The sequence below is a fragment of the Zootoca vivipara genome, chromosome Z2 (genome assembly GCF_965207765.1).
Source record: "Zootoca vivipara chromosome Z2, rZooViv2.hap1.1, whole genome shotgun sequence".
Taxonomy (NCBI): domain Eukaryota; kingdom Metazoa; phylum Chordata; class Lepidosauria; order Squamata; family Lacertidae; genus Zootoca; species Zootoca vivipara.
The window spans coordinates 1,031,867-1,057,275 of NC_142585.1; the positions used below are offsets into that span (position 1 = coordinate 1,031,867).

Consider the following 25,409-nt stretch of genomic DNA (forward strand, 5'->3'; position numbering starts at 1 on the left):
TACATAGGCTCAGGCAAAGTGTGCATTTATTAGTAAATAATTGCATATAAATATGCATTATATTAGGAGAAACTGCTTTGCAAAAACATGTAAAGGTAAAGGTAAAGGGACCCCTGACCATTAGGTCCAGTCGTGACCGACTCTGGGGTTGCGCGCTCATCTCGCATTATTGGCCGAGGGAGCCAGCGTATAGCTTCCAGGTCATGTGGCCAGCATGACAAAGCTGCTTCTGGCAAACCAGAGCAGCACATGTACACTGCGTTCAATAATGTGGCTGTTTGGAGTGATTTGCACCAAAATGCTTAAGAATTTTCATAAAATCTTTTTTAAAAATGCGAACTGATATGGAAATGAGAAATTGATGCCGGCATCCCTATTCTTGTGTTTCTAACTCACCTCTTTCAACTCTCTCATGTGACTCTGATCGGAGAAAGACCCACCAGGAGTTCCAAACATCCCAAGGGAACGAGGTCTGTGTTCCAGGACATGAAATAGTTACTTCTGTGCTCACAGGCAGAATGGCTGACTGGAACATTGGGCATCAGCAGGTGGATCATGACCAGCAGCTGGTTCACATAAATGGGGGCATTGCAGTGGCAACTGTGAGAACCCACTGGAGAAAGCAGTAGTCAGCTACAGTAATTTTACATGCTGGTTTTAATCATATTTTGGGTGGTTAAAAGACTGCTTTAAGTTCACTTCCTTAAAACAAGTGCTTTACTTACCTCAAAACATGATGTGCCTCTCCTGTTGCACTTGGAGGCCTCTTTTTGCTCATTCTGCTGTTTGCAGACCACAATGTCTGCCCCAAAGTCTTACTCTGATGGCGCCATTTAGGGAAAGCTGGAGACAGAATGTGGAGAGGAGAGAGGCTTGCTCTAACTACCGGTAGATATACAGATAAAAATATTAAACATTAAAAATCTTTCTTCTATCCTGTGCAAGATGAGGGGAGGGATGGGGGAGCAATTTGATTCAGTTTGCATATAAAGGCCAACCTATGCAGTTTACACTTTCTGAGACAATATGTGAAAAGGATCACAGCCGCCCTTTGAAATCTGCACTTCTCTGAATTTTGCAACGCAGTTCTCCAGCCCAGGAATGTCTATTGAAGTGCATACAAAGTGCACATCTAAATGCATATATTAGTAAAGAAAAGAAAACACATACAAAAATGTGTTATATGTGAGGATATTGCTGTTCAAAAAATGTGTACATTAAGCAAAATTGCATACACAAACTGTGCCTGTTTGGGGGAAATTCACACTAAAATTTTGATGGATTTTCATGAGAACCTTTAAAAATAAATAAACTAATTTAGAGATGTGTAGAAGTAAATGTAGGATTGGAAACACAGGGAACTGAAATCCTTAATTCAGGGAGGTTTGTAAACATTGCTTATACATTATAAAAACACAGCACAAGAGATCAAAATGAAATGAGATGGTACAATAGAGGGACATTTCTCTGAAATAAACCAGCCACTTTCAATAGCCTGAATAAAAATTAGGGATGCATCTGTCACTTTCAGTTCTCCCGCTTTCACCATTCTTAAAATCATTTTTCTGCAGAAATTTGTTTTTTTTGTTTTTTTGTTTATCCTCATGAAGTTCATCAGCATTTTAGAGTGAATTTATCTGAAAACACATATTTGTATGCAATTTTGAATAATGTACACATTTTAGCAAGCAATTCCCCCCTACATAATGAAATGTCAGTATGTTATTTTCACTAAAGTCTGTATTTTTCATGCACACTTATAGTTTAAGCATTGGTTTGTCAGAGAATTGCGTCAGAAATTTCAGAGAAGTGTGAATTTCAAAGGCCGGTTGTGTTTCAGCTCCCATATTCTGTCAGAAAGTGTGGATTAGGCAGATTCATCATTAAATATGTACTGAACTGAATTTCTTTCCCCCATCCCTAGTGAAGATGTATATGTTTAGCCAGTGGCGTACCATGGGTTGGCAGCATCGGGGGGAAGGCAATGATCGCCCTCCCTAACCTCCTTATGGGATTGCATGGGAGGCAACAGCTGGACCTTGCTTTTGCACCTTTGGCAGCTACTCCTCATGGAGGTTGCATGCCAGTTGCCACATTCACCCTCTTTGCTTGGCAAGATCTCAGGCAGGCTGGAGTTCCTGTCAGTGGAGGGTGACAGAGAACAGGCTGAGAGGCCAAGCAAAGCCCTTCCCTGTCTGCCTCTCCTTGGCCACACAGGGCACTGGCAGGTCCCAGTTGAGTGGGTGACTCTCCTCTCCATTGCTCCCACCATGGGGCGTGCACCTTGCCTAAAGACACACACCAGGAGAGAGGCCCCAGGGAAGGGCGAGCATGGGCCAGGGAAAGGTCTGGGGTCTGGCCAGCGGGAGTTCCGCCCAGGAGCAGGTGTCCCTTTGCTGGACGCATGGAGAAGGAGACACTGCCACAGCCCCGAAGGCCCAGCCTGGGTACAGCTCATGTTCCCACAGCTCCAGAAGGTGGCAGCCACGTGGTCTTGGTGACAGAGCCTGTTGTGGGAGCACCGGGTTGAGCCCCCTTCAGTATTCTTTGCCCGGGGCTATGACCTTCTTCGGCCCCCCATGCTACTCCACTGTATTTAGCTCCCAAGTCATTGGAGCTTGATAAATGAATCAGCTTCTCTACCCCTTTCAAAAGACACTAAATTTGCTCTGGAACATCTAATGAGGGATTACCTGGTATAAAATATAACAAATCATTCCTCAAAACCTGCATATAAAAAAAGGTTGCAGATTGTTGATGAGGCAGGACTTCTCTTTGCAGAAGCCATACTAATTCTTCTGCAATAAGACTTGTTCTTCAACATGCTTAACAATTTTATCTTTAATAATATGGTTGGCATCTGTCTGTTTCAGGAGACATTTGAGGAGTGCATCTTTGCAGTGAAGTCAAATTAAATTTTTAAATAATACTTCCCAACCATTTAATAGGGGTTAAGCTACTTAACCAACCATTTCTTTTTAAAATGGTGTTGTGCTGGCTACCTTCCAAGTGCAACCCTCTAATATTGATACCAATTTATTGATTGATTGATTTACTGCATTTATACCCCACCTTTCCCCTCCCCCAGGAGCTCTAGGTGGCATGCATGGTTCCCCCCATTTAATCTCCATAACAACCCCCCCCCCAGGTAGGCTAAGCTAAGTGACTGGCCCAAGGTCACCCAATGAGCTTCATGGCTGAGTTGGGATTTGAACCCTGGTCTCCCAGGTCCTAGTCCAACACTGTAAGTACAGTTCCCACATGGTTAGAAAATCAGCAGTTTATATTTGGGTTAAAAACTCTTGAATAGATGCCATATGGGCTCTGTGACATTTTTTTATTTTTAATCTGTCTCTGAGCCCATAAATTCCATCCTTTGTCATCTTCGTCTGCCTCAGTTCTTTAGACATCCTTTCTAAAAAAATAAAATAAAAAATCAGTTGAGGTGGGCCATGTGAAAATCTACCCTGCATCTTCCATAGTGAAGAAAAGCTCGAAGAATTCATTCAGTTTCTCTGCAACCTCCTTATCTTCCTTTAGCATGCCTTTTGCTCCTTTGTCATGTAACGGTCCAACTGCCTCCCTGGCTGATTTCCTGTTTTTCCACATATTTAAACAAATGTTTAGTGGTGGTCATTAAAAAAGAAAGAAAAGAATGCTCCTCAAATTCTTTTGTTAGTTTGTTTGCCTCCTATACATCTGGGCAAGTCTAAAATCTGCAGTGCAGGCAATTATCCTCTTAGGGCCCACCAAAATGTGTGACCAAGCTTTTGAGTTCTCCGAAATTCTTTATCAGGCTGGCTTTTGAGCAAAGCAGGATTTTTTGTTTTTTGTTTTTGGCAGGTGGGGTGAGTATTGGGAGGAAGAAACTGTCATTGTGTTATAGCCATAAAGCCCTCAATAGCTTAGGACCAGGGTACCTAAAGGACCATTTTTTACAACAACCCAACTCTGCCTTCATTCCTTGCTTTGACTTGATGGTGAGTTCTGGAGAACTTGAAAGCATCCTCATTATTTTGTTGGCCCTTAGCAAGGAACTGTCCTGCTATGGATTTTCCCCCATTCTTCTTATGTGCTAAATATGGCCACTTTGGTTTCTTTTAATTTTTGCAAGGCTCCAGTTTTCTGAAGGAAGCCTTCTCCTTGCCTTCAAGCACATTGTCATCCTTTTGGATTTGATGGGATATTTCCTAATTTGTGGTTTACACAGTCTGCTACTGGGTCTGTTATTTTAAAGAACTCCCCTCCCTCCCAATTTATTGAGCTGCATTGAAAAAAAGCTTTATATTTGAGGTACAGACCCCCCACCTTAAATAATTCTAGGAACTGTCATTCATTGAGGGTTGTTTGGAACTGTATCTCTTTGCGTTGTAATCTACAGTGCCCAGAATTCTTTGAGGAAAGAAATGTATTTCAAATGTGCTTTAAAGGTACAGTGTATATATAGTCTTGTACAAGAGAGTAGAGCGATCTACATGGTTCTCCTTTCAACTTCCTTTTAACACTGAACTTCATTCTTGAGAGATTTTGAGATTGATAGCACCATGTTCACTGTTCCCGGTTGGTTTGAGAACCCCTGCATCTCACACCATGTCCTGGGCACTTCTGTAATCCTATATCCCAGGGGTAGGCAACCTAAGGCCCGTGGGCCAGATGCGGCCCAATCACCTTCTCAGTCCGGCCCGCAGATGGTCTGGGAATCAGCGTGTTTTTACATGAGTAGAATGTGTCCTTTTATTTAAAATGCATCTCTGGGTTATTTGTGGGGCATAGGAATTCGTTCATTTCCCCCCCCAAAAGAAAATATAGTCCAGCCCACCACATGGTCTGAGGGACGGTAGACTGGCCCACAGCTGAAAAAGGTTGTTGACAGGGGAAGAATTGCAATCCCCGATCCCCATCACGAATGGGGTTCAACGGGTTACCCGCACCTGTCGGCGTAGGGTAGACACACGCTGAGCCAGTCAGTGTAGCGCGCGTGCAGCCCCGGACATCTAAGGGCATCACAGACCTGTTATTGCTCAATCTCGGGTGGCTGAACGCCACTTGTCCCTCTTGATCAGGGGAGGGCTCTGAGGGGTGGAGAGGGGGGTGGGGATAAACCCAACTATAAAATGGATTGTCTCCGTCGATTCGCCGCGCATGGGTGGCTCTAGTGGCAGGAGAGGGCCCGTGGGGGGTGGTGGAGGGAGGGAATTAATTTGTTATATATGTTGTCCTTGTGTGTAAAATCAATAAAATATATTTTAAAAAAAGAAAAAGGTTGTTGACCCCTGCTATACCCAATTGCCTGGGAATCAATGCTGTTGACCTGAAAGGGACTTACTTCTTACTTCTGAGTGAGTAGGCATGCCTGGGGCTATGCTCTAAGTCCAACATCAATTGCATTATTAATTTTTCCAAGGCACACTCATTGCATATAAAAATATTACTACTGTATTATAATTTATTATTTATACCCCACCCATCTGGCTGGGTTTCCCCAGCCACTCTGGGCTGCTCCCAACAGAATATTAAAAACACGATAAAATATCAAAAACTTCACTTCACGATTAAATATCAAAAACAACAGGGCTGCCTTTTAACGATAGCTCCAATCTCCCTTTTGCAGTCCAAAACATCTGGCAGGCATCCCAATCTATATATTTAAATATATATTTACATTGAGATCCATCTACTGTCTACTTATCTATCAATCTCTAATTGATGTAATCTAAAAAGAGAAGAAAGAGAAAATTGGTTGCGGTTTAAGTGAATGATTATTATGATGATGGTTAACTTATTGCTCTTTTGCAATTGAGAAAGAAAACATCTTTGGAAAATGTAGATTTAAAACAACAACAACTGGATAACAACCCTTCTCTGAACAGAGCATGATGATTTGCAACAATCTCCCTTTAATTTTGAAGGGGGTAAGCAAACTTCATTTTTAAAAACTAGAATAAATGTATGAATAAACATAAGCGCACACGCACACACATCGGAGCACCTGAAAATTGCTGAGGGTCTTCACAGACCACTCAATTGCAATGTACCATGCTTGATACTGTAGACCTTTAATTGCACTTTTTAATTGCTCCTTTTCTTATATATTTATTGCTTTACAATTTGCAATATATTTATTGAACTACAATATGAGAACTCTAGAGAAATCAGATTTTAAGTGCTCTTAACAGATGTGCCTCAAGGCCACCTGAAAGCAGCTCACAGACCAAGGTTGGTCTGCAGACCACTGCCTGGGAACCCTTGCCTAAGGCTGCCCTACCTATGAGGCAAAGGGAAGCAAACTGCCTCAGGTGGCAGGATCCACAGGGGCGGCAGATCCTGATGTAGATTTTTATTTCCCGCTTGTTTCTGATGTAGATCTTCCCTTGCCCCTTCTTCCCTGACAGGGAGAGGGGGCACCATTTTGTGGTTAGCCTCAGGATGGAATCAGAAGCTGCTAGAACAGCTTGAAATCTTCCAAAAATTTTATCTCAGAAGAATTCTAGGCCTCCCTCAGGGTACCCCGGCAGCCTTCTTAAGAGTGGAAGTAGGATTACCTTCTGTGTCTGCCAGGGCCCACTTAAGATTTCTGCGTTTTTTCATCAACCTCGCAGATGCCTCAAACACCTTATTGGCTAAACAAGCCTTTGTATCTTTACAACATAATACTACTTGGCGTCAAAACTTATTAGATATTGTATCCAGATACAATCTACCCAAGTTTAATACTCTCAAACTGTGGAGCCCTGATAAAGTTTGGGAACGGATCTTTGAAAAAGATGCCTTTTTAGACACCACAAAGATAAAAAATTCTGGGTTTTCCTACTGGTTCCCCCGAGTAAAGGCAGTCAAAATCTGTGCCAACTACCTGGTGGATATCACCGATCCCACCCTTCGGAGAGCTTTCACTATGGCCCGGTTTCAAGCATTGCCAACTGCATACCTGACCGGTAGATTTACAAAAATCCCAGCAGAACACCGTTTATGCCCTTGCTTCATGAAAATTATAGAGGATCTTATACATTACCTCCTCTATTGCCCCATTTACTCGGGCTTTAGAGACGCGATGCTGCAAACTATACCCAACTTATAATCAATCCTGAAGATAGAGTAAAATTTTTGTTAGTTGATGCTAACCCACGGATTACCCATGTGGTAGCGGTCTTAGTGATGAAGGCCATGAAAGCCAGGGAAAGATTTATGGATGATAAAGTAAAGACCCCTTCATTGTCTGTTTAACTCTTTGCTTGTTTTCTTTCTCTTCCTGTTTTGTGGGATGAAGGTTTTGTTGGGATAGTATGTACCGGTAATGAATTTTAACATTTTTAATTATTGTTGTGTTGATATTTGTGTACAGGCATGGTCCTCACAATAAACGGTTTTGTTGTTGATACAAAAATGTTGGTTAGCCTCAATTTTTAGCCTCAGTATCAAGTGCCCTGATACTGTAGCTCACACTCACCCTTAATCCAACCCTCATAAGGGTTTTGACTGTTTAAGAGAGAGAGAGAAGCCCACTTCCTTTTCAGGATTTCAGTATAAACTCAAATGATTGCAGATTCATCATGAACAAGTTGTGGCCATAACCCATGTTCCCCTCTGGCACTCCCACTGAAATCAAAAGGTTTAAGCACACATAACTCTGAGTTGGATTTGTAGCTATTAAAAAGGGCTGACCCTACTGTTACCCAGTTAAATCCAGAATGGTTTAAAAACCAATCCCTCTCCCAAGGGAATTCTCTGGAAACCATTGCTCTGTGAGGGAAACAGGGGTCACCAACAGCTCTCACCAACACCCTTAACAAACCACACCTCCCAGAATTCTTTGGGGAAAACCATGACTCTCTAAAATGGTATCATAGTGCTTCAAATGTATGGAGATGGACATGGATATATAAGACTGAATTTAGCTGGCCTATTACACATCCTCTCTTAAGAGTCCATATATACCAGAAACAGAAAGTATTTCCCCAAGAAACCATGGCTGGATCTACACTGATCTATAAACACACTAATAAAAACCCCTGTAATATAGCTCTCAATGCAATTTCCCACTGATGGCGGTTCACTGCTGTACAAGCACCCTCTGGTGTCACATTAAAAAAAATTTTGTAAATATATTTTATTAAGTTTTCCATATTTTCCAGAATATCATTATAGCAAATATCATAATTCATCAATCCCAAATTGATCCCTCCCCCCCCCCAGACTTCCCTCAACCTTCCTCTCTGGTTTAATTTAACATAATATCGATTCCTGCATATTACCTTCCAATTCCCCCTTTTAATATTTAATCTTATAATTTATATACATTTTGTTACTTGTAAATGCTTACTCGAAACCTGCTAATGAGTTCAAATCTTTGCATTGTTTCTGTAGATAAGCCAAAAATGGTTTCCAATCTTCTTTTGTTCTTGTTTCATAGTCTATCAGTTAGTTTTTCCATATTGGCATATTCTGTAAGTTTTTCTTGTCATTCTTTAGTTGGTATTTTATCGCTTTTCCATCTTTATGCCAATAACATCTTTGCTGCAGTTGTTGCATACATAGTCTGTGTTTTAATTGTGTGTTAATTGTCAATCTTGCAACCAATCTTGCACATGTTCTCTTATTTCATCAGTCTTTAAGTTTCCATTTTCCTTCTTTCTCCTATAACAACTCTCTATATGTAGGCCATTCTTTCTCTCTGTGTGTTTTTTTACTGTTATTATTTCTATGGGGACAACCACATGGTGTCTTTTGTTCTAGTAGTTCCTTATATTGTCCTCACACTTTTAAAAGTGACTTTCTAATTATATTATTCTGAAACGCTTTGTGTACTTTCACTTTGTTTTGCCATGAATACGCATGCCAGCCAAATCTATTATCATGTCCTTCCAAATCTAAAAGTTCTATGTTTTCTAATTTAATCCATTCCTGTATCCAAGTAATGCAAGCTGCCTCATAGTAAAGTTTAAAATCTGGAAGGAAAAATCCTCCTCTTTCTTTGGTATCTGTAAGTATTTTATATTTTATCCTCGGCCTCTTCCCTTTCCAGATAAATGTTGAAATATCTTTTTGCCATTGTTTAAAGCAGGCAGCATTACTTATCACAGGAATTGTCTGAAACAAGAACAACATTTTTGGCAATACATTCATCTTAATTGTCACAATTATTCCTAGTAATGATAAATCCATTCTACCCCAAATTTCTAGATTCCTTTTTATTTCATTCCAATATTTCTCATAATTGTACTTATAGGTATTAACATTCCTAGTTTAGAGCCAAATTCCCAAATATTTGGCTCTTATGTGAATCTCTGTCTCTGTAATTTGAGTTAACTCTTTCTTACCCTTTTCTGTTAGTTTCTTAACTAATAATTTAGTCTTGTTTTTGTTTATTTTAAAACCAGCAACTTGCCCAAACCCCTGCATTTTTTCCAAAACTCTAGGGAGAGAATTATTTGGTTCTTCCACTGTCATAATCAGGTCGTCAGCATATGCTCTCAGTTTATATTTGTTTTGTTGTTGTTGTTGTTGTTGTTGTTGTTGTTGTTGTTGTTGTTTAGTCGTTTAGTCGTGTCCGACTCTTCGTGACCCCATGGACCATAGCACGCCAGGCACTCCTGTCTTGCACTGCCTCCCGCAGTTTGGTCAAACTCATGTTCGTAGCTTCGAGAACACTGTCCAACCATCTCGTCCTCTGTCGTCCTCTTCTCCTAGTGCCCTCCATCTTTCCCAACATCAAGGTCTTTTCCAAGGATTCTTCTCTTCTCATGAGGTGGCCAAAGTATTAGAGCCTCAGCTTCACGATCTGTCCTTCCAGTGAGCACTCAGGGCTGATTTCCTTAAGAATGGATAGGTTTGATCTTCTTGCAGTCCATGGGACTCTCAAGAGTCTCCTCCAGCACCATAATTCAAAAGCATCAATTCTTCGGCGATCAGCTTTCTTGATGGTCCAGCTCTCACTTCCATACATCACTACTGGGAAAACCATAGCTTTAACTATACGGACCTTTGTCGGCAAGGTGATGTCTCTGCTTTTTAAGATGCTGTCTAGGTTTGTCATTGCTTTTCTCCCAAGAAGCAGGCGTCTTTTAATTTCGTGACTGCTGTCACCATCTGTTTTTCCCTACCTTAATTCCTTTAATATTTTATTCTGCTCTTATATTTCTCGCCAGGACCTCCGGGACTAAAATAAAAAGCAATGGTGATGGCAGACACCCTTGTCTTGTTCCCTTTTGTATTTTACATTGGTTTTTTTTTATTGTGCTCTTTGCAGTGTTTCATTTCTCCAGTTGGTGTTGTCATTTATTTTGGCGTGTAGTGTATGATTTTGGTGTTGGTGGTTTTTTTGTTTTTTGTTTATTTTTGGTGTAATTTTTTGGAATGTAGGATGGGAGGTATTTTGTTTGTTTAATGTGTTGTTTGTAACTTTTTAAATGGTTTTTATTGTGGGTATAATTGAGGAGTATTTGGTGTTGAGGAAGGTGGGGAGAGGTCCGTTTGGGCAAATAAAAGGATTGGGGGTGATGGTGCACCCTGGGACCCAGAGAACTACTTTAAAAATCCCAACGGTGGCGGGGTCAAATAGCGAAGCCCCACAGCCCCATAGCAACAGAAGGCATGCTCCAAAGCGCCCGAGCTGTTCGGTTCCATAAAAAAACCAGGAAGTGACAAGGGGAAGGTAGGGGATTGTAAATAGGGGGGGGGGAATTGGCCACTGCAAATATCCGAGGACTTAAACTGGGGAGAGAAAGTGCATGGTTGGCTTCCGGCTGATCGCGCAGCGGGCACTGTTTTCCTCAGCTAAGGAGAATGGTGTGCTTTCGAGGAAGGGGGAGACTGCTTCAGCGCAGCGGCCCCCCAGAGGAAATCCCCAGAGGGTGGGGGGTGGGAATGGGTGATGGGCTGATGGGAGTGGATAAGAATCCAATGTCTTTGTTCAACCATGGAGCCACCTGGGATGAACAAAGACATTGGATTCTTATCTCATTATGCATGATCAAGCTTTCTTTAGCGCCTCAGCCCTTGCTTTTTCCCCGCAGGACCAATTGCAGTCATCAGCAGTCGTTAACAGCCATCTACAGGTTTACCACTCCCATCAGCCCATCACCCATTCCCACCCACCCACCCACCCAACCTCTGTATATACATAAGGGTCTGACTCTTCTGTTTCAAGTGTATCTGAAGAAGTGTGCATGCACACAAAAGCTCATACCAAAATAAAAACTTAGTTGGTCTTTAAGGTGCTACTAAAGGAATTTTTTTATTTTTCATTCTTTGTTTTTTTTCCTTTGTTTTATATTTTGTTCTGTGTTTTTGTTTGGGTTTTTTTTTGTATCTGAAAAATGAATAAAAATTATTTGGAAAAAAGAGAGAAAGTGCATGGTTGTTGTTGTTTTTAAAGACACAGAGGCTGGCAATCAGTCATAGTATAAAGCCTAGGTTAAAAGGGGCACGACTGCCCTTACTTAAAATGGCCGCCACAGCCTCGCATGTGACACAACGCCCACTAAATGAAAAAGCAAAAACCCCTCGCCATGCCCCCAAGTGCGTGTTAGGGGAAATGATGAATGACTGCCTAATGCTGCCAGGTGTTTATTAATGCAGCCGCCAGGGGAGGCTTTGGGCTTGGGCTTTGGAGGGGGAATGGCTGTTTTGGCGGTCAGCCTACTCAGTTTTCCCTGTCCCAACCCACCCCCACTGCTTTGGCTGACTCAGGGTCCTCCCCCCGCATGGGAATTTTGTGATGTCATCTGGCAGCGCAGCTATTGGATGCTGCTGGAGTTTTCAGAGCTTCTGGTGGTGACGTCTAATTTGGGCGCCACTTTTTTGTGTTTAATCATTATTTTAGGTGTGAAAGGTGTGGTTTTTTGGGGGGGGGGAATTATGCCAGATCCCTCCCTGATGGGCAAGGTACGTTGTGGCCAAATTTGTTGCATTACGGTTCAGCAGTTACGGAGAAAGGCTGTGACCTCCACGCGCACAATGCCTACATTTATATATATATATATAGATGAACAAGACAGACAACAGAGGACTTCCTACAACATGTGAAATCCTTTGGCTGGTTTGATTCGTGAGATTGTGCTATTTTTATTTCATTCGATTGGATTGGATAATCTGGACTCTCTTTTTTGTGTTCTACATAATGGCTTAATTCTGTGCCATATCATAGTTACTAAGGGGGAAGAACTATTTATTTTGTTGTATATGTGTTGTTGTTTAAGCTGTAAGAAGAAAAGAAATTCCCAGCACCTCCAGGTAAAACTGGAAATGTCCCCTGCCTGGAACCATGGAGAACTGATTGCAGCTAGATCAGGGATGGGAATCTTTGCTGGCTTCTTCAATGACTTGGATGATGGGCTTGAGGGCATCCTGAGCAAGTTTGCAGATGACACCAAATTGGGAGGGGTGCTAACACCCCAGAGGACAGGATCACACTCCAGAATGACCTTAACAGATTAGACAACTGGGCCAAAGCAAACAAGATGAATTTTAACAAGGAGAAATGTAAAGTACTACACTTGAGCAAAAAAATGAAAGGCACAAATACAGGATGGGAGACACCTGGCTTGAGAGCAATACATGTGAAAAGGATCTAGGAGTCTTGGTAGACCACAAACTTGACATGAGTCAGCAGTGTGATGCAGCAGCTAAAAAAGCCAATGCAATTCTGGGCTGCATCAATAGGAGTATAGCATCTAGATCAAGGGAAGTAATAGTACCACTGTATTCTGCTCTGGTCAGACCTCACCTGGAGTACTGTGTCCAGTTCTGGGCACCACAGTTCAAGAAGGATACTGATAAGCTGGAACGTGTCCAGAAGAGGGCAACCAAAATGGTAAAAGGCCTGGAAACGATGCCTTATGAGGAACGGCTTAGGGAGCTGGGTATGTTTAGCCTGGAGAAGAGAAGGCTAAGGGGTGATATGATAACCATGTTCAAATATATAAAAGGATGTCATATAGAGGAGGGAGAAAGGTTGTTTTCTGCTGCTCCAGAGAAGCGGACACGGAGCAACGGATTCAAACTACAAGAAAGAAAATTCCACCTAAACATTAGGAAGAACTTCCTGACAGTAAGAGCTGTTAGGCAGTGGAATTTGCTACCACGGAGTGTAGTGGAGTCTCCTTCTTTGGAGGTCTTTAAGCAGAGGCTTGACAGCCATATGTCAAGAATGCTTTGATGGTGTTTCCTGCTTGGCAGGGGGTTGGACTGGATGGCCCTTGTGGTCTCTTCCAACTCTATGATTCTATGATTCTATGATTCTTATCTTAAAGGTAAAGGGACCCTGACCATTAGGTCCAGTCGTGACTGGCTCTGGGGTTGCGGCACTCATCCGATGTTATTGGCCGAGGGAGCCGGCGTACAGCTTCCAGGTCATGTGGCCAGCATGACAAAGCCGCTTCTGGTGGACACAGAAGCACCGTTTACCTTCCCGCTGTAAAAGGTAAAGGTTCCCCTGACCATCAGGTCCAGTTGTGTCCTGTAGCGGTACCTATTTATCTACTTGCACTTTGACGTGCTTTCGAACTGCTAGGTTGGCAGGAGCTGGGAGCAAGCAACAGGAACTCACCCCGTCGCAGGGATTCGAACTGCTGACCTTCTGATCAGCTCAGTGGTTTAACCCACAGCGTCACCTAGGCTTCTTATCTTACCAGATTCTTATTTCCCAACCCCTTGCAGGTCAATGTTAACAGATGGATGGGGCATCCCACCTGTCAGTCACCTGTCACTACAGCATCAGGCAATGTTGGACTTTGAAGCACCAGTTGTCAGGATTTCAAAACGAAGTATGGGACTGTTTAAAAGCCCTTTTAGAAATACCCTGCTGCTCTTAGAACCTTTTTTAAAAAGGAGTCTCAAAGAGCTGTGTGGGTCTGTTTGCAAAAGGGCTTTCAGATAGCCCTGCACAGCTCTTTGAACATTTGGTTGTCAGAGGTTCTAAGAGCAGATCTGGGACAGAAAGTTTCAATGGGAAATGATTTCCCATCTGGAGCAAGGCAGGGAAATGCACCTGATCTCATGTACAGCCTCATGTGTAGAGTATGTGGGTGTGGTTTGCCCCCAATGGCCTCACTGGTCAAATGGGCAAGCTGCGTGGGCCCACCCCTGAGCTAAATGGGTCAGCATTCCTATGTCCTTGGAATGCGTTCTTTCCCTGAGTCACCCAGGCTAACAGATTAATAACCAAAATAAATTTGTATACATTTGTAGTGAAAGGACAAAATTTATTTTTAAATGTAGTTGGGATCCAACTCCGAACAGCTCCCACTAGCATGGTAATTGATCAGGGATGATAGGTATTGTACCCCAATGAGGGTCAGAGGTTCCCCAGCCATGTTTTAGAGTCTAAAAATTGATGGTACCTGTGCATGTTATATCTGGTGCCATCTTCAGCTGCAATCCTATACCTACTGACATAAAAAGGGCCTTCTGGATCAGGCCAATGGAGCATCTAACCCACCATCTTCTTCTCACAGTCACCAACCAGATGCCTGCAGGAAGCTCACAAGCAGGATATAAGCTCAAAAGTGCTCCCCCCTCCTGTGGTTTCCAGAAACTTATATTTAAAAGCAATACTGCTTCTATCTGTGGAGGCAGAACATAGCCTAGCCATGGTAGCCATTGACAGCCTTCTCCTACATTGACCTGTCTAATCCTTTTTCAAATACATTAACATTGTTGGCCATTACTGCCTCCTGTAGAACCAGGGGTCCATTGACCGGTGAGTAGACCAGCCTTCAATCCTTCCAAATCTGTGGTCATCCTGGCCTCCTGGGGGAGCAAGTTCTTAATTTATGTATGAGCTACATGAAGAAGAACTTCCTTTTGTCTGTCCAGAATCTTCAAAACTAAGCTTCATTGGATGTCCACTAGGTCTAGTGTTGTGAAAGGAAGAGAAAAGCTTTTCTCCAGGTGGTGCTGTGGTTAAACCACTGAGCCTAGGGCTAGGTGATCAGAAGGTCGGCGGTTCGAATCCCTGTGACGGGGTGAGCTCCCGTTGCTTGGTCCCAGCTCCTGCCAACCTAGCAGTTCGAAAACACGTCAAAAGGCAAGTAGATAAATAGGAACCGCTACAGCGGGAAGGTAAACGGCGTTTCCATGTGCTGCTCTGGTTTGCCAGAAGCGGCCTAGTCATGCTGGCCACATGACCTGGAAGCTATACGCTGGCTCCCTCGGCCAATAATGCGAGATGAGCGCGCAACCCCAGAGTCGGTCACGACTGGACCTAATGGTCAGGGGTCCCTTTACCTTTATCCACTTTCTCCATGCTGTGCTTCATTTTTTATAAACTTCCATCATGTTCCCCGTTTGTTGCCTTTCCTCCAAACATAAAAAGCCACAAAACAACCTTTCCCCATTGGGTACTTATTCTGTATGCTTGATCTTTATTATTATTATTATTATTATTATTATTATTATTATTATTATTTTATTGTTTATGGATATTTCTCAGTTTTCTGTTTACAGATCATATTTTCATCCTTCTACAATAATTCACATAGACTTCCCCACCCAACCTTCTTTCCATGGCAGTTCAGATACATCTTATTTAGCTACATATCCATTAATTTATCCACCCTATTTTATCCCTTTCCCTATCATTGTTGTTAAAGTTAAATTTAATGTCATGTTTTTGTAGTTATTCCCCAAAGTCCCACACTCACTCATCACCTCTTTTTCATTTTGATTTCTCATTTTAGTAGTCATGCTTGCTAATTCTGCATATTCTGTCAGTTTGTATAATCACTGTTCTTTTCCTAGAATCAATTTGTTTCCAATTTCTAGCGTACACTATTCTTGCTGCTGATGTTACGTACAAGAATAAGTTGTAGGCCTCTTTTTTTGTATTTCATCTCCTATTCTGTATGCTTGATCATACCTGGGAGTAAGCCCCATTGGACTCAGTGGGAATCACCTCTGAACAGTCAGGTATAATAAGATGGTACTATTAGAAGAGACACTCTCTCTTGGGTAAGAGTGAGGAAAGGATGCCTCTTCCAAGACGCTGTCTGCCACCTGATTTTTCTGTACGCATTTATATGTAAACGACACATTAACATTTAGAAAACTGTATGGCTCAGCTGGCTGGGAATGCCTCTTTAGTCAATTTGCAGAGCAATCCTATACAGATTTACTTGCTGGGAGTACGCTGAATTAATTTGGGTGCAATTCTATTACTGGAACTGTTTTACAGGTTGAATTATTTTTAAAGCATTTTTAAAGTATTGTCTTTAGGGGTGCCAACTCACTGGGCCGAGCCCTTTTGGGGCCCCCAATATTTTTGTGGGGGCCTGAGCCCCCCAATGTCCCCTAAAACCAGGGAGCAGAGGAGGTGTCTCCTCCTGCCGGTGCTACTGCTGTTGCAGAGGGGAAGAGGGTCAAAGCAGCCCCCCATCAGTGAGGGTGGCAGGAGGAAGAGGACCCACTGGTCAGCTCTGCCGCTGGCTTCTCCCAATGTCCTGACGTTGTGCATGATGTTGGCTCCCCCAATGAATCCTTGCAAGCTGGAGCCTCTGATTATCTTCATATATGGAATTGTTTTGATTATTATATTTAGGGAACTGTTTTTAAGCTGCTTCTTTTTTATCACTGTAGCTATTTTAATTTTTATTATTTTGTATTTTATTATTGTAACCTGCCTTGGGATCTTGTGATAAAGGGTGGGTAAGAAATCCCAATTAAAATAAAATAAAATGTGTAGGATTGCACACTGTGAAATGGGTTTTCAATTAACTCATCTAACTAATGAGTCCTTAGTTCTGCTATCTGGTGGCAAGCTGACTTCTCGTGATCATTCCATCTGCCAGGTCGGAGATGAGATCAGCCTGTGGGAAGATTTTGTGTTCCTCAGAAGACTACAGAAGTGTTGGAAGCCACAAGATGGTGATGCAACCCTCCTGGACTGCGCAAAGATATTGAGCAGCTTCCAGGACCTACTACAGGATCAAAAGATCAAGGTAGACGCAGACTTGGGGGTGAGGTGATTATTGGAACTGGTGGAGCAGAAGGCAGGAATGCCAATAAGAAGTGGAACCAGACCCAGGTGCAGGCAGAGCTCAGTCTCTTCCTGTCCGAGTTCTGCAAGGAGAATGTTGTGTACCCTCCAACACATTGAAGGCAAAAACTGGAGCGCCATCTTCCCATTTTTTTCTCACGAAAGGATAGTGGCCATTTTGGGCACCACGATCTCATGTGATTTTATGCTGAAATTTCCCCTTGAAGAAAGCCACTAAAAATGTGTGTTTTGGGGTGTTACGTTAAGGTTACCAGACGTCCCCGCTTCCTGGGGACATTCCCCAGATTTACAAATCACTCCCCTGACAAAATCCATCTATTTAGTAGGAAGTTGAAAAGTGTCCCTGGATTCATTGGAAAAAAAAAATCTGGTAATCTTACGCTATGTGAGATCCACAGCCCTGAAAAAGCATTTTTTGGGAGGAAATTGCAGTTCGAAATGGCCACCGTCCTCTTGCAATATAAAATGGGATGCCCGGCTTTCTCTCTCTCTCTCCCCCCGGCTTTCTCTCTCTCTCCCCAGTGAGACAAGAAAGGAGCAAGTCCAATTCAAATCCTATGAAAATAAAAACTGATGGGGGGAGGGGAAGGTGACTTTGGGGAAAGATAGACCTGGAAGTCTCTCCAAAGGAAATGTGGAATGATGACCAGAACACGTTAACATTTCCCAGGATTGTGGAGATCGTTGGAACAGGATCAAATCAGAAGTAAAACCAAGAACGGTTTTACTTTTTTCCATTTCGGGTTTTGTTTCAGTTTTTAAACAGGGCGTTGGAATACACTAGGCGTTTGGCAAGATATATATTTCTAATTTTTTAGCAAAAAAGAGAGAGAAGCTAATTGCCCCTCCCCACCCACTATCAGAAGATGGGTTAGTGGTGGGGGGGAAATTGGGGGGGGAGGAGGGTTATCCTAATGCGTTATGCTACCCAAGCGTGGCTTCCACAGAGCCATTATTTCCTATTAATAGGTAAAAAATACATCGCCTGTCAATTTACAGTTTTTTTCTGGGGTTGCAGGGGGGAGAGAAAGACTGCAGCCCAGTGCGTCATGGTGCGTGCATGAAAGATAAATCTGGTCTGTGTGTGGAATTGAAGCCCAAGCCTGTGCTTACCCCTTTCCCATTTCCACCCCTCCCCACCTTAAAACTGTGACCCTGTCTTCCAGGAGATGCGCTGGGAACACAAGGGCAAAGGCCGCCGGCCCCCACCCATTCCACCAATGTTGCAGCTATGGGGGAAAGGAGGGGGCGGGGGAGTCCCTAAGAAAACTAAGGGAAATTCCCACAACCCTTAATAGGTACACACAAACCATGTTCAAAGCATGGAAAACAGAAACAGGGAACTTTTCCCCAACCCCATCCCCACTAATCCCCCTGGCTTACCACCCATTATTCTACCATGCAGCACAAAACCTCCAGACAAAAACCTGGCAAACCAAAGGCTTATATTGCCTAATAGACTTTTATAAAAATAACAAACCTTTGTCAACACAAGAAATGCAGGATAAACTAGAAGACATCCAAATACCCTGGTTAGCACAACACCAATGACATGCCCGCTTAAACAATCCAGCAGTAAAATCAGCAGCATCCAGGCCCCTGACAAACTTTGAAAACCTCCTCCAAACGACAGAGGGACACGGCAAAGGGATGGTATCTGCAATATACAAAATACTACCGGTACTCCCAAACCCCATGAATCCCCTAGACACAATCAAAAGACAATGGGAAGACGACATAGGCTACGAGATTAACCCCACTCCATGGACCAAAATGTGGCCTAAACCCCCCTTTAAATCCATATCAATAAAAAGGAAATAACTCACTCTGAAAACCTACAGGTGGTACCTAGCACCAAGAAAACTAGCACTAATACGCCCAGAAACCTCACCAAAATGCTGGAGAGGGTCCACCTTAACAGGCACATATTTCCACATGTGGTGGGAGTGCCCCAAAATCCAACTATTCTGGACAACAACCAAATGAGAAATAAGCAAAATAACCAAGCAAACATTAAAAATGACCCCAGAATTGGCCTTACTAAACATCTTCCAAGACAATAATGCCCAATTACACCACAAAGAACTCATAACCCACTTATTCACAGCGGGCAGAAACACCATAACCAGACACTGGAAAGACCTGTCAGGAGTAAGCATGGACCAATGGTACCAAATAGTATGGGAAATAGCCTTACTAGAAAAATTAACCAATAAGTTGAAACTGACATGGGGACCAAAAAAGAAGACGGCTTCACCCCGGTATGGTTCCCCTTTATCACATACACAGTCCAACAGGACAATGACAAAAACCCACCCAAAGCATACAAATCAATATGGCTAACCTGATCCAAAACACCCACCCACCCCACTCACACACAAAACAAAGACCACCACAGCCAACCACAAATGAACAACCACACCCTAGTCCAACCCCAACCTCTCTCACCACCAAAGGAACACAAACGACAACAGAGAACCTGGACAAGCAACGCTGACAACAAACCCTACATATATTAAGTAAAATAGAAATATCGTTACCTGACCCCCCCCATCTCCCCCCATCTACCTCTTTCCACCTTTCTTCTCCCAATGTCTCAACAAATGAAACTGATTTGTAAAAATGTTACGAGAGACATTGCATATATCTTTGTAAATCAAGAAAATCTTTAATATATATTTATAAATATTCACCCTAGTGAATCAGCCTCCACAGGGTAAAAGTCTGTCCAGGACTGGTCTGGTTAGTTTTGATAAGCAGCAAGCTCTGCAAAATGAGACTGATCCTCCCTCCTTATTTGTGAAAGCTAGTGACTTCTCATTTTTTAAAAAAGGTAAAAGACCCCTGGATGGTTAAGTCCAGTAAAAAGTGATTATGGGGTGCTGCACTCATCTCCGGTTTCAGGCCAAGGGAGTCAGTGTTTGTCCACAGACAGCTTTCTGGGTCATGTGGCCAGCATGACTAAACTGCTTCTGGCACAAAGGGACAGAAGCCAGAGTGCACGGAAACGCCATTTACCTTCTCACCGGAGCGGTACCTATTTATCTACTTTCACTGTGTATTTTCGAACTGCTAGGTGGGCAGGAGCTGGGACAGAGGAACAGGAGCTCACCCCATCACAGGGATTCGAACCACCAACTTTCCGATCAGCAAGCCCAAGAAGCTCAGTCCTTTAGACCACAGTGCCACCTGTGTCCCTTTACCCCTCCCCCTTTTTAGTTGCAATCCAAGAAGGCATGTGCTGTAATAAATGTGTCAGGTGTTGCAAGCCTGGGTTTTTTTTCTGCAAGAGACTAAACTGGCTACCCATTCGGCAATTTTAGCATCTTTGGTTGCTCTTCTTCACCAGGGCTAGGGAACCTCTTTCAGCCCGAGGGCCACATTCCATTTTGGATAGCCTTTTGAGGGCCACATGCCAGTGATGGGCAAGCCTAAAGGCAAATGTAAGCTGAGCAATGAATGCATATTTTGCTATTGAGCAGCAGGTTAGTTGCTATGTACACTCACAGAGAGACATTCTCTGTCCAGGCAAGCAAGAGGCATTATCAGAGTTCAAGGACACAGACCAGCTAGGCAAAAACACTCAGATTGTGAAGCAGGACCAGTGGAACATGTGGCCTGGGGAGGATTCTGAGGGCCAGGCAGGGAAGCCTGGAGGGCCACATGTGGCTCCTGAGACCAAGATTCCCTATTCTTGCTTTCTGCTTATGACCAAAAAGTTGAGCAAGGCTGAATGCGGCGATGCAAAGCTTTGGGTCTGGTAGGCTCAATCCTTTAGCCTTATCCACACCCATTGCCTGCCCCCCAGCCCTGCCCTTCCCCTTCATAGGGGTCCTCACTGACTGCATATATGCCATACATTTAAAGCACATGCCTAGCAATACCCTAGCAAATGATAATCAACTAATGGTTCCTCAGCAGTCTGATGCACAGAAATGCAGGGTCTGTTCCTATGCACATGTACCTGGGATCAAGCCCCTGCTAAATTCAGTGGGACTTCCTTACACACGTATATAGATGGACAGCAGCTGCAAATGCACAGGAGCTCTGTCAGAGAGAGAAAGTTGACAATTCTAAAATTAGCTTCTTATATGTTTTAACAAGCAAGGAAACCCGCAGTGTTTCAGCTTCTTCTTAGAATATGCCCATTGCGTTTTCGCACCCTCATTTTTACTTCAGCTTGATGAGTCATTCCTGTGCTTGTTCCCAGCATTTTAACCATGCAAAGTCAAGAAAAGCAAGATCTTTTGTCTTTCTCTTTGAAAATCTGATTCGTAAGCAGTAGCTCTGCCACACACAAAGGTTTATGCATCCAGTTAGAAATAGGGAAAGCAGAATCTTTTCGGCAGCTGAGGGCAATGGAGGTGGCCAGACTGAATGTCACCTTAACAAAGGGGTTAACAAAGACAAGGAAGGAAAAAAGAAACTTTCCTGGTTCCAGGAGGGAAAAATGAAGGCCATGTAAGAATTTAAGGAGGGGGAACATGTGATAAGAGCTTTGGGATGCTGCATAGAAATGAAGGGCCCAAGGTGAGATGATGGACCACAGAGGAGAAGTTGGAAGCTGTGGCAAAGTGAAAGATGCCCAATGTGTGAATCAAACTTTTCAGCAAGAGGGCAGAGAGGAAGCAGCTGTATTTAAGAAGGCAGGGGATACATGAAAGTATCTAGAACAGCCTTCACTCTCCTGATATTTTCCAAATGTTTTCAACTACAGCTTCCATCAGCCCCAGCCAAAACAGCCACGGCTGGTTAGTGAAGGCTGGTCTAGATACATGATAGCTCCTTTTTGCATCTCTGCTGATGAAAAAACAATTACCTATTTGGAATGTATTCTGGGTGAGAGGGCGAGGAACGTAACAATGGGCTTGCCACAAAGATGCAATGCTGGCTGGCTGCTCCTGGGTTTTGACAACTGGAGAGGCATGTATTGTATCACACAGATGTTGCCATGCTTTTAATATTATCTCCTGCCTCTTCAAATTGTTCTAGATTCCACAAGAAAGCCTCCTAGCCAAGAGAACAGGTATGTCAAAAAAAGGGGGGGGGAGATCTAAAGCACCAGGGCTGGGGTGGAGATGACACTTTTAAAACTCCAGCGCCAAAACAGTGGTGATGTAATTTGGGGGCAAATCATACTTTTTTCCCCTCCAGAAAGCAGCAAGTTGAAGGAGGAGGGTTGAGTATAAGTTGCTCAGGTTTGGGTGGGCTACATTTAAACCACATGGCTTCCCAGGGCTGGCTCTAGGTAGACTCCCGGTGGCGCGGTGTGCCAGGGCCGGGCGCCGCGCGGTGGTAGGTCGGGCGCCGCGCGGCAAAGCTGCGCGAAAACCATGCTGCACCCTGCAAGGGCGGGTGCGCCGGAGCGATCTCCGCCCCTCAGTGCCAGGGCGCGCGACCTGCTCGAGACTGCCCTGTGGCTTCCCCCCAAAGAATGTGATCCGTTCGTGTGCATGTGATCCGTTCTGCACAATCTGGGTGGAGTCATCGTACCTAAGCTGGTCTTCTGAAAACTTGGCCACTTTGTCTTATTTGTGCAATCCTTGCTGGGTTGTAGCTCAGTGGCAGAGCTGGGGCTTCACACACAGAAGCTCCCAGGTTCAATCCCCGGCATCTACAGGTGCGGCGGGGAACTCCCCCTCTCCAAAAAGCTCTAGAGAGCCAACTGCTATCCAATGTTGACAGTACTAAGCTAAAGGAACTAATTGTCTGGTTCAGGAAAAGAGAGCTTCCTATGCTTACTAAAATGGGGTACTTCTCTGACACCAGTGTTGCACACACTCCACTCCTCTGCAGGAGACTGGTGGTATTCATAGAATCACAGAGTTGGAAGGAACCCTCAGGATCATCTTGTGCAACCCCCTGCAATGCAGGAAAATGCAGCTGTCCCCTTTGGGGATCGAACCTGCAACCTTGATGTTATCAGCACCATGCCCTAATCAACTGAGTTGTAGCATTTGCTTTATTGAGCTAACGTGAGGGACTCAATTTAATACTGGAAACATCAGAAACTGACAGGAACCAGACTGATCGGTTTGTCCACCCCCTAGGTTGTACCTTCAATTCCATAATTCAATGAGGGGGGGGGTCATAGCTCAGCATTAGAGCTTTGCATGCAGAATGTCCAAGGGCATCTCCAGGTAGGGCTGGAGGGGAACCAGTCTGAAATCTTGGGAGAGCAACTGCCTGTCAGTATAATAGATAGTGCTCAGCTGGATAGACCAATGGCCTGACTCAGTATAGGGCATATTCCTGCATGCATGATGGCCCTGAGATGGGATGAACATGGGCAAAGTCATATGGAGGCTGTTTCTCTTCCAGGTGACAAAAGGCAAGCTGCGAGCATCCACCTGGCTGGCTGGAAGAGCAGTAAGAGAGGTGAGGACTGAGAATTTGTGATAGTCTATCACTCATACCCACGTGGAGGAGAGTGTGTGGTTTTTGAGGGACGGAAAGAGCAAAGTGATCAACACTTTCCTCTCCTTTTCTTTCTGTTCATGTGAGAAATTGAATATGCATTCAGCATTGAATACAGAGGGAAATATTTCATGAGGAATTTGGGTCAGGTTCTACCCACTGAACTCTTGAAATTAGCCCCATTTAATTATCGAGAATTCGTGGGCATCCAATGAAGCTGTGTTGTCTGGGGCAAAGACGGCACGACTCGAGGCAGGTTGAACTCAATGGGGAAAGTTACAATGTTAGTGGAATTCCTGTAGAAAAATAAATTCGAGTCAGAGCACTTGGGTAATCTGAAAAGAACAAATCCTGTAAAGAGCAATCAAAAGTAACTAGAGAGCAGAGTTAAGACTCCCATGCTCACACCTTTGAATGAGGAATAAAATATACAAAACCTAGAAAATCAGTCAGTTACAATATTTGACACCAGATGTACTGAAAAATATGATACTTGCAGGAATACTCTGTTGTGAGAAATAATAACAAAATCTAAACCTATTAATAATTGAATAGATATAAGGTAACCTATGCATTTGAAAAGGAATAAAAAAATATGTGGGGGAGGGAGACAGTGGTCCTGAAGGTAGGAGTCTATCAAATGCTGAAGATGATCATCCAAATGTCAAGGACCAAATGGAGCAAGCAGCATGCAGACCTAGTGGTGGGACGAAAATATCCTTAAATAAGAGACATGGGGGAATGATCAACGGTCTTCAATGTCTGTATACTAATGCACAGAGCATGGGAAATAAACAAGATGAACTTGAGCTCTTGGTACAGCAAACTAAATATGACATAATAGGCATCACTGAAACCTGGTGGGATGAGTCTCATGACTGGAATGTAGTAATAGAGGGATACAATCTATTTAAGAGAAATAGACCAAACAGGAAAGGAGGAGGAGTAGCTTTATATGTTAGGGATATGTATACCTGTGAAGAGATCCAGGATTTAAAACTTCAAAGCCAAATTGAGAGTATCTGGGTCAAAATTAAGGGAGAGAAAAACAACAGTGATCTCATTGTGGGAGTTTACTATAGATCCCCAAGCCAAACTGAGGACACAGATGATGCCTTCCTGGAACAGATGGCCAAGCATTCCAAAGGAAGTGAGATAGTAGTAATGGGGGATTTCAACTATCCTGATATTTGTTGGATGTCAAACTCAGCCAAGAGCATAAGGTCGAACAGATTCCTCACTGGCCTTGCAGACAACTTCATTGTCCAGAAAGTGGGAGAAGCAACAAGAGGATCAGCCATTTTAGATCTGGTCCTAACCAATAGTGATGACTTGGTTAGTGGGGTAGAAGTGGCAGGATCATTAGGTGGGAGTGACCATGCTCTTCTGGAGTTTATTATCCAGCGGAAAGGAGCAACCAAGCATACTAAGGTCCAAATTCTAGACTTTAAGAAAGCCGACTTCAGAAAACTTAGGGAAACGCTGGGTGAAATCCCATGGACAGTAATACTAAAAGGGAAGGGAGTTCATGATGGTTGGGAGTTTGTTAAAAGGGAGATATTAAAAGCACAACTTCAGGCAATACCAATGAGACGGAAACATGGAAGGTGCCTAAAGAAGCCAGGCTGGCTATCTAAAGAACTTTTGACTGAGTTAAGATTTAAAAGGGATATGTACAAAAAATGGAAAAGGGGGGAAATCTCCAGAGAGGAATTCAAACATATAGCCAGCACGTGTAGAGACAAAGTCAGAAAAGCTAAAGCACAGAATGAACTCAGGCTCGCCAGAGAGGTTAAAAGCAACAAAAAGGGCTTTTATGGGTATGTCCGTAGCAAAAGGAAAAACAAGGAAACAGTGGGGTCACTCAGAGGAGAAGATGGTGAAATGCAAACAGGGGACAGAGAAAGGGCAGAACTCCTCAATGCCTTCTTTGCCTCAGTCTTCTCCAAGAAAGAAAACAACGCCCGACCTGAAGAATATGGAGCAGATGATTCAGCAG

At 43.4% G+C, this 25,409-nt stretch overlaps 2 protein-coding genes across 6 annotated transcripts in view; one reads left to right on the top strand and one right to left on the bottom strand.

The window, feature by feature from the left end:
• Positions 1-25,409, top strand: part of CD40LG (CD40 ligand) — a 40,332-nt gene that overhangs the window by 6,973 nt on the left and 7,950 nt on the right. The window contains exons 2-4 of the mRNA XM_035112714.3: positions 16,785-16,934; positions 21,986-22,019; positions 23,315-23,371. Coding sequence (XP_034968605.3) covers positions 16,785-16,934; positions 21,986-22,019; positions 23,315-23,371 — 241 coding nt within the window. The remainder of the gene's footprint in view (positions 1-16,784; positions 16,935-21,985; positions 22,020-23,314; positions 23,372-25,409) is intronic.
• Positions 1-25,409, bottom strand: part of ARHGEF6 (Rac/Cdc42 guanine nucleotide exchange factor 6) — a 143,213-nt gene that overhangs the window by 713 nt on the left and 117,091 nt on the right. For all 5 annotated transcript variants that reach the window (XR_015948742.1, XR_015948741.1, XR_015948744.1 and 2 more), the window contains one exon: positions 726-843. The gene's annotated coding sequence lies outside the window, so the exon portion shown is untranslated. The remainder of the gene's footprint in view (positions 1-725; positions 844-25,409) is intronic.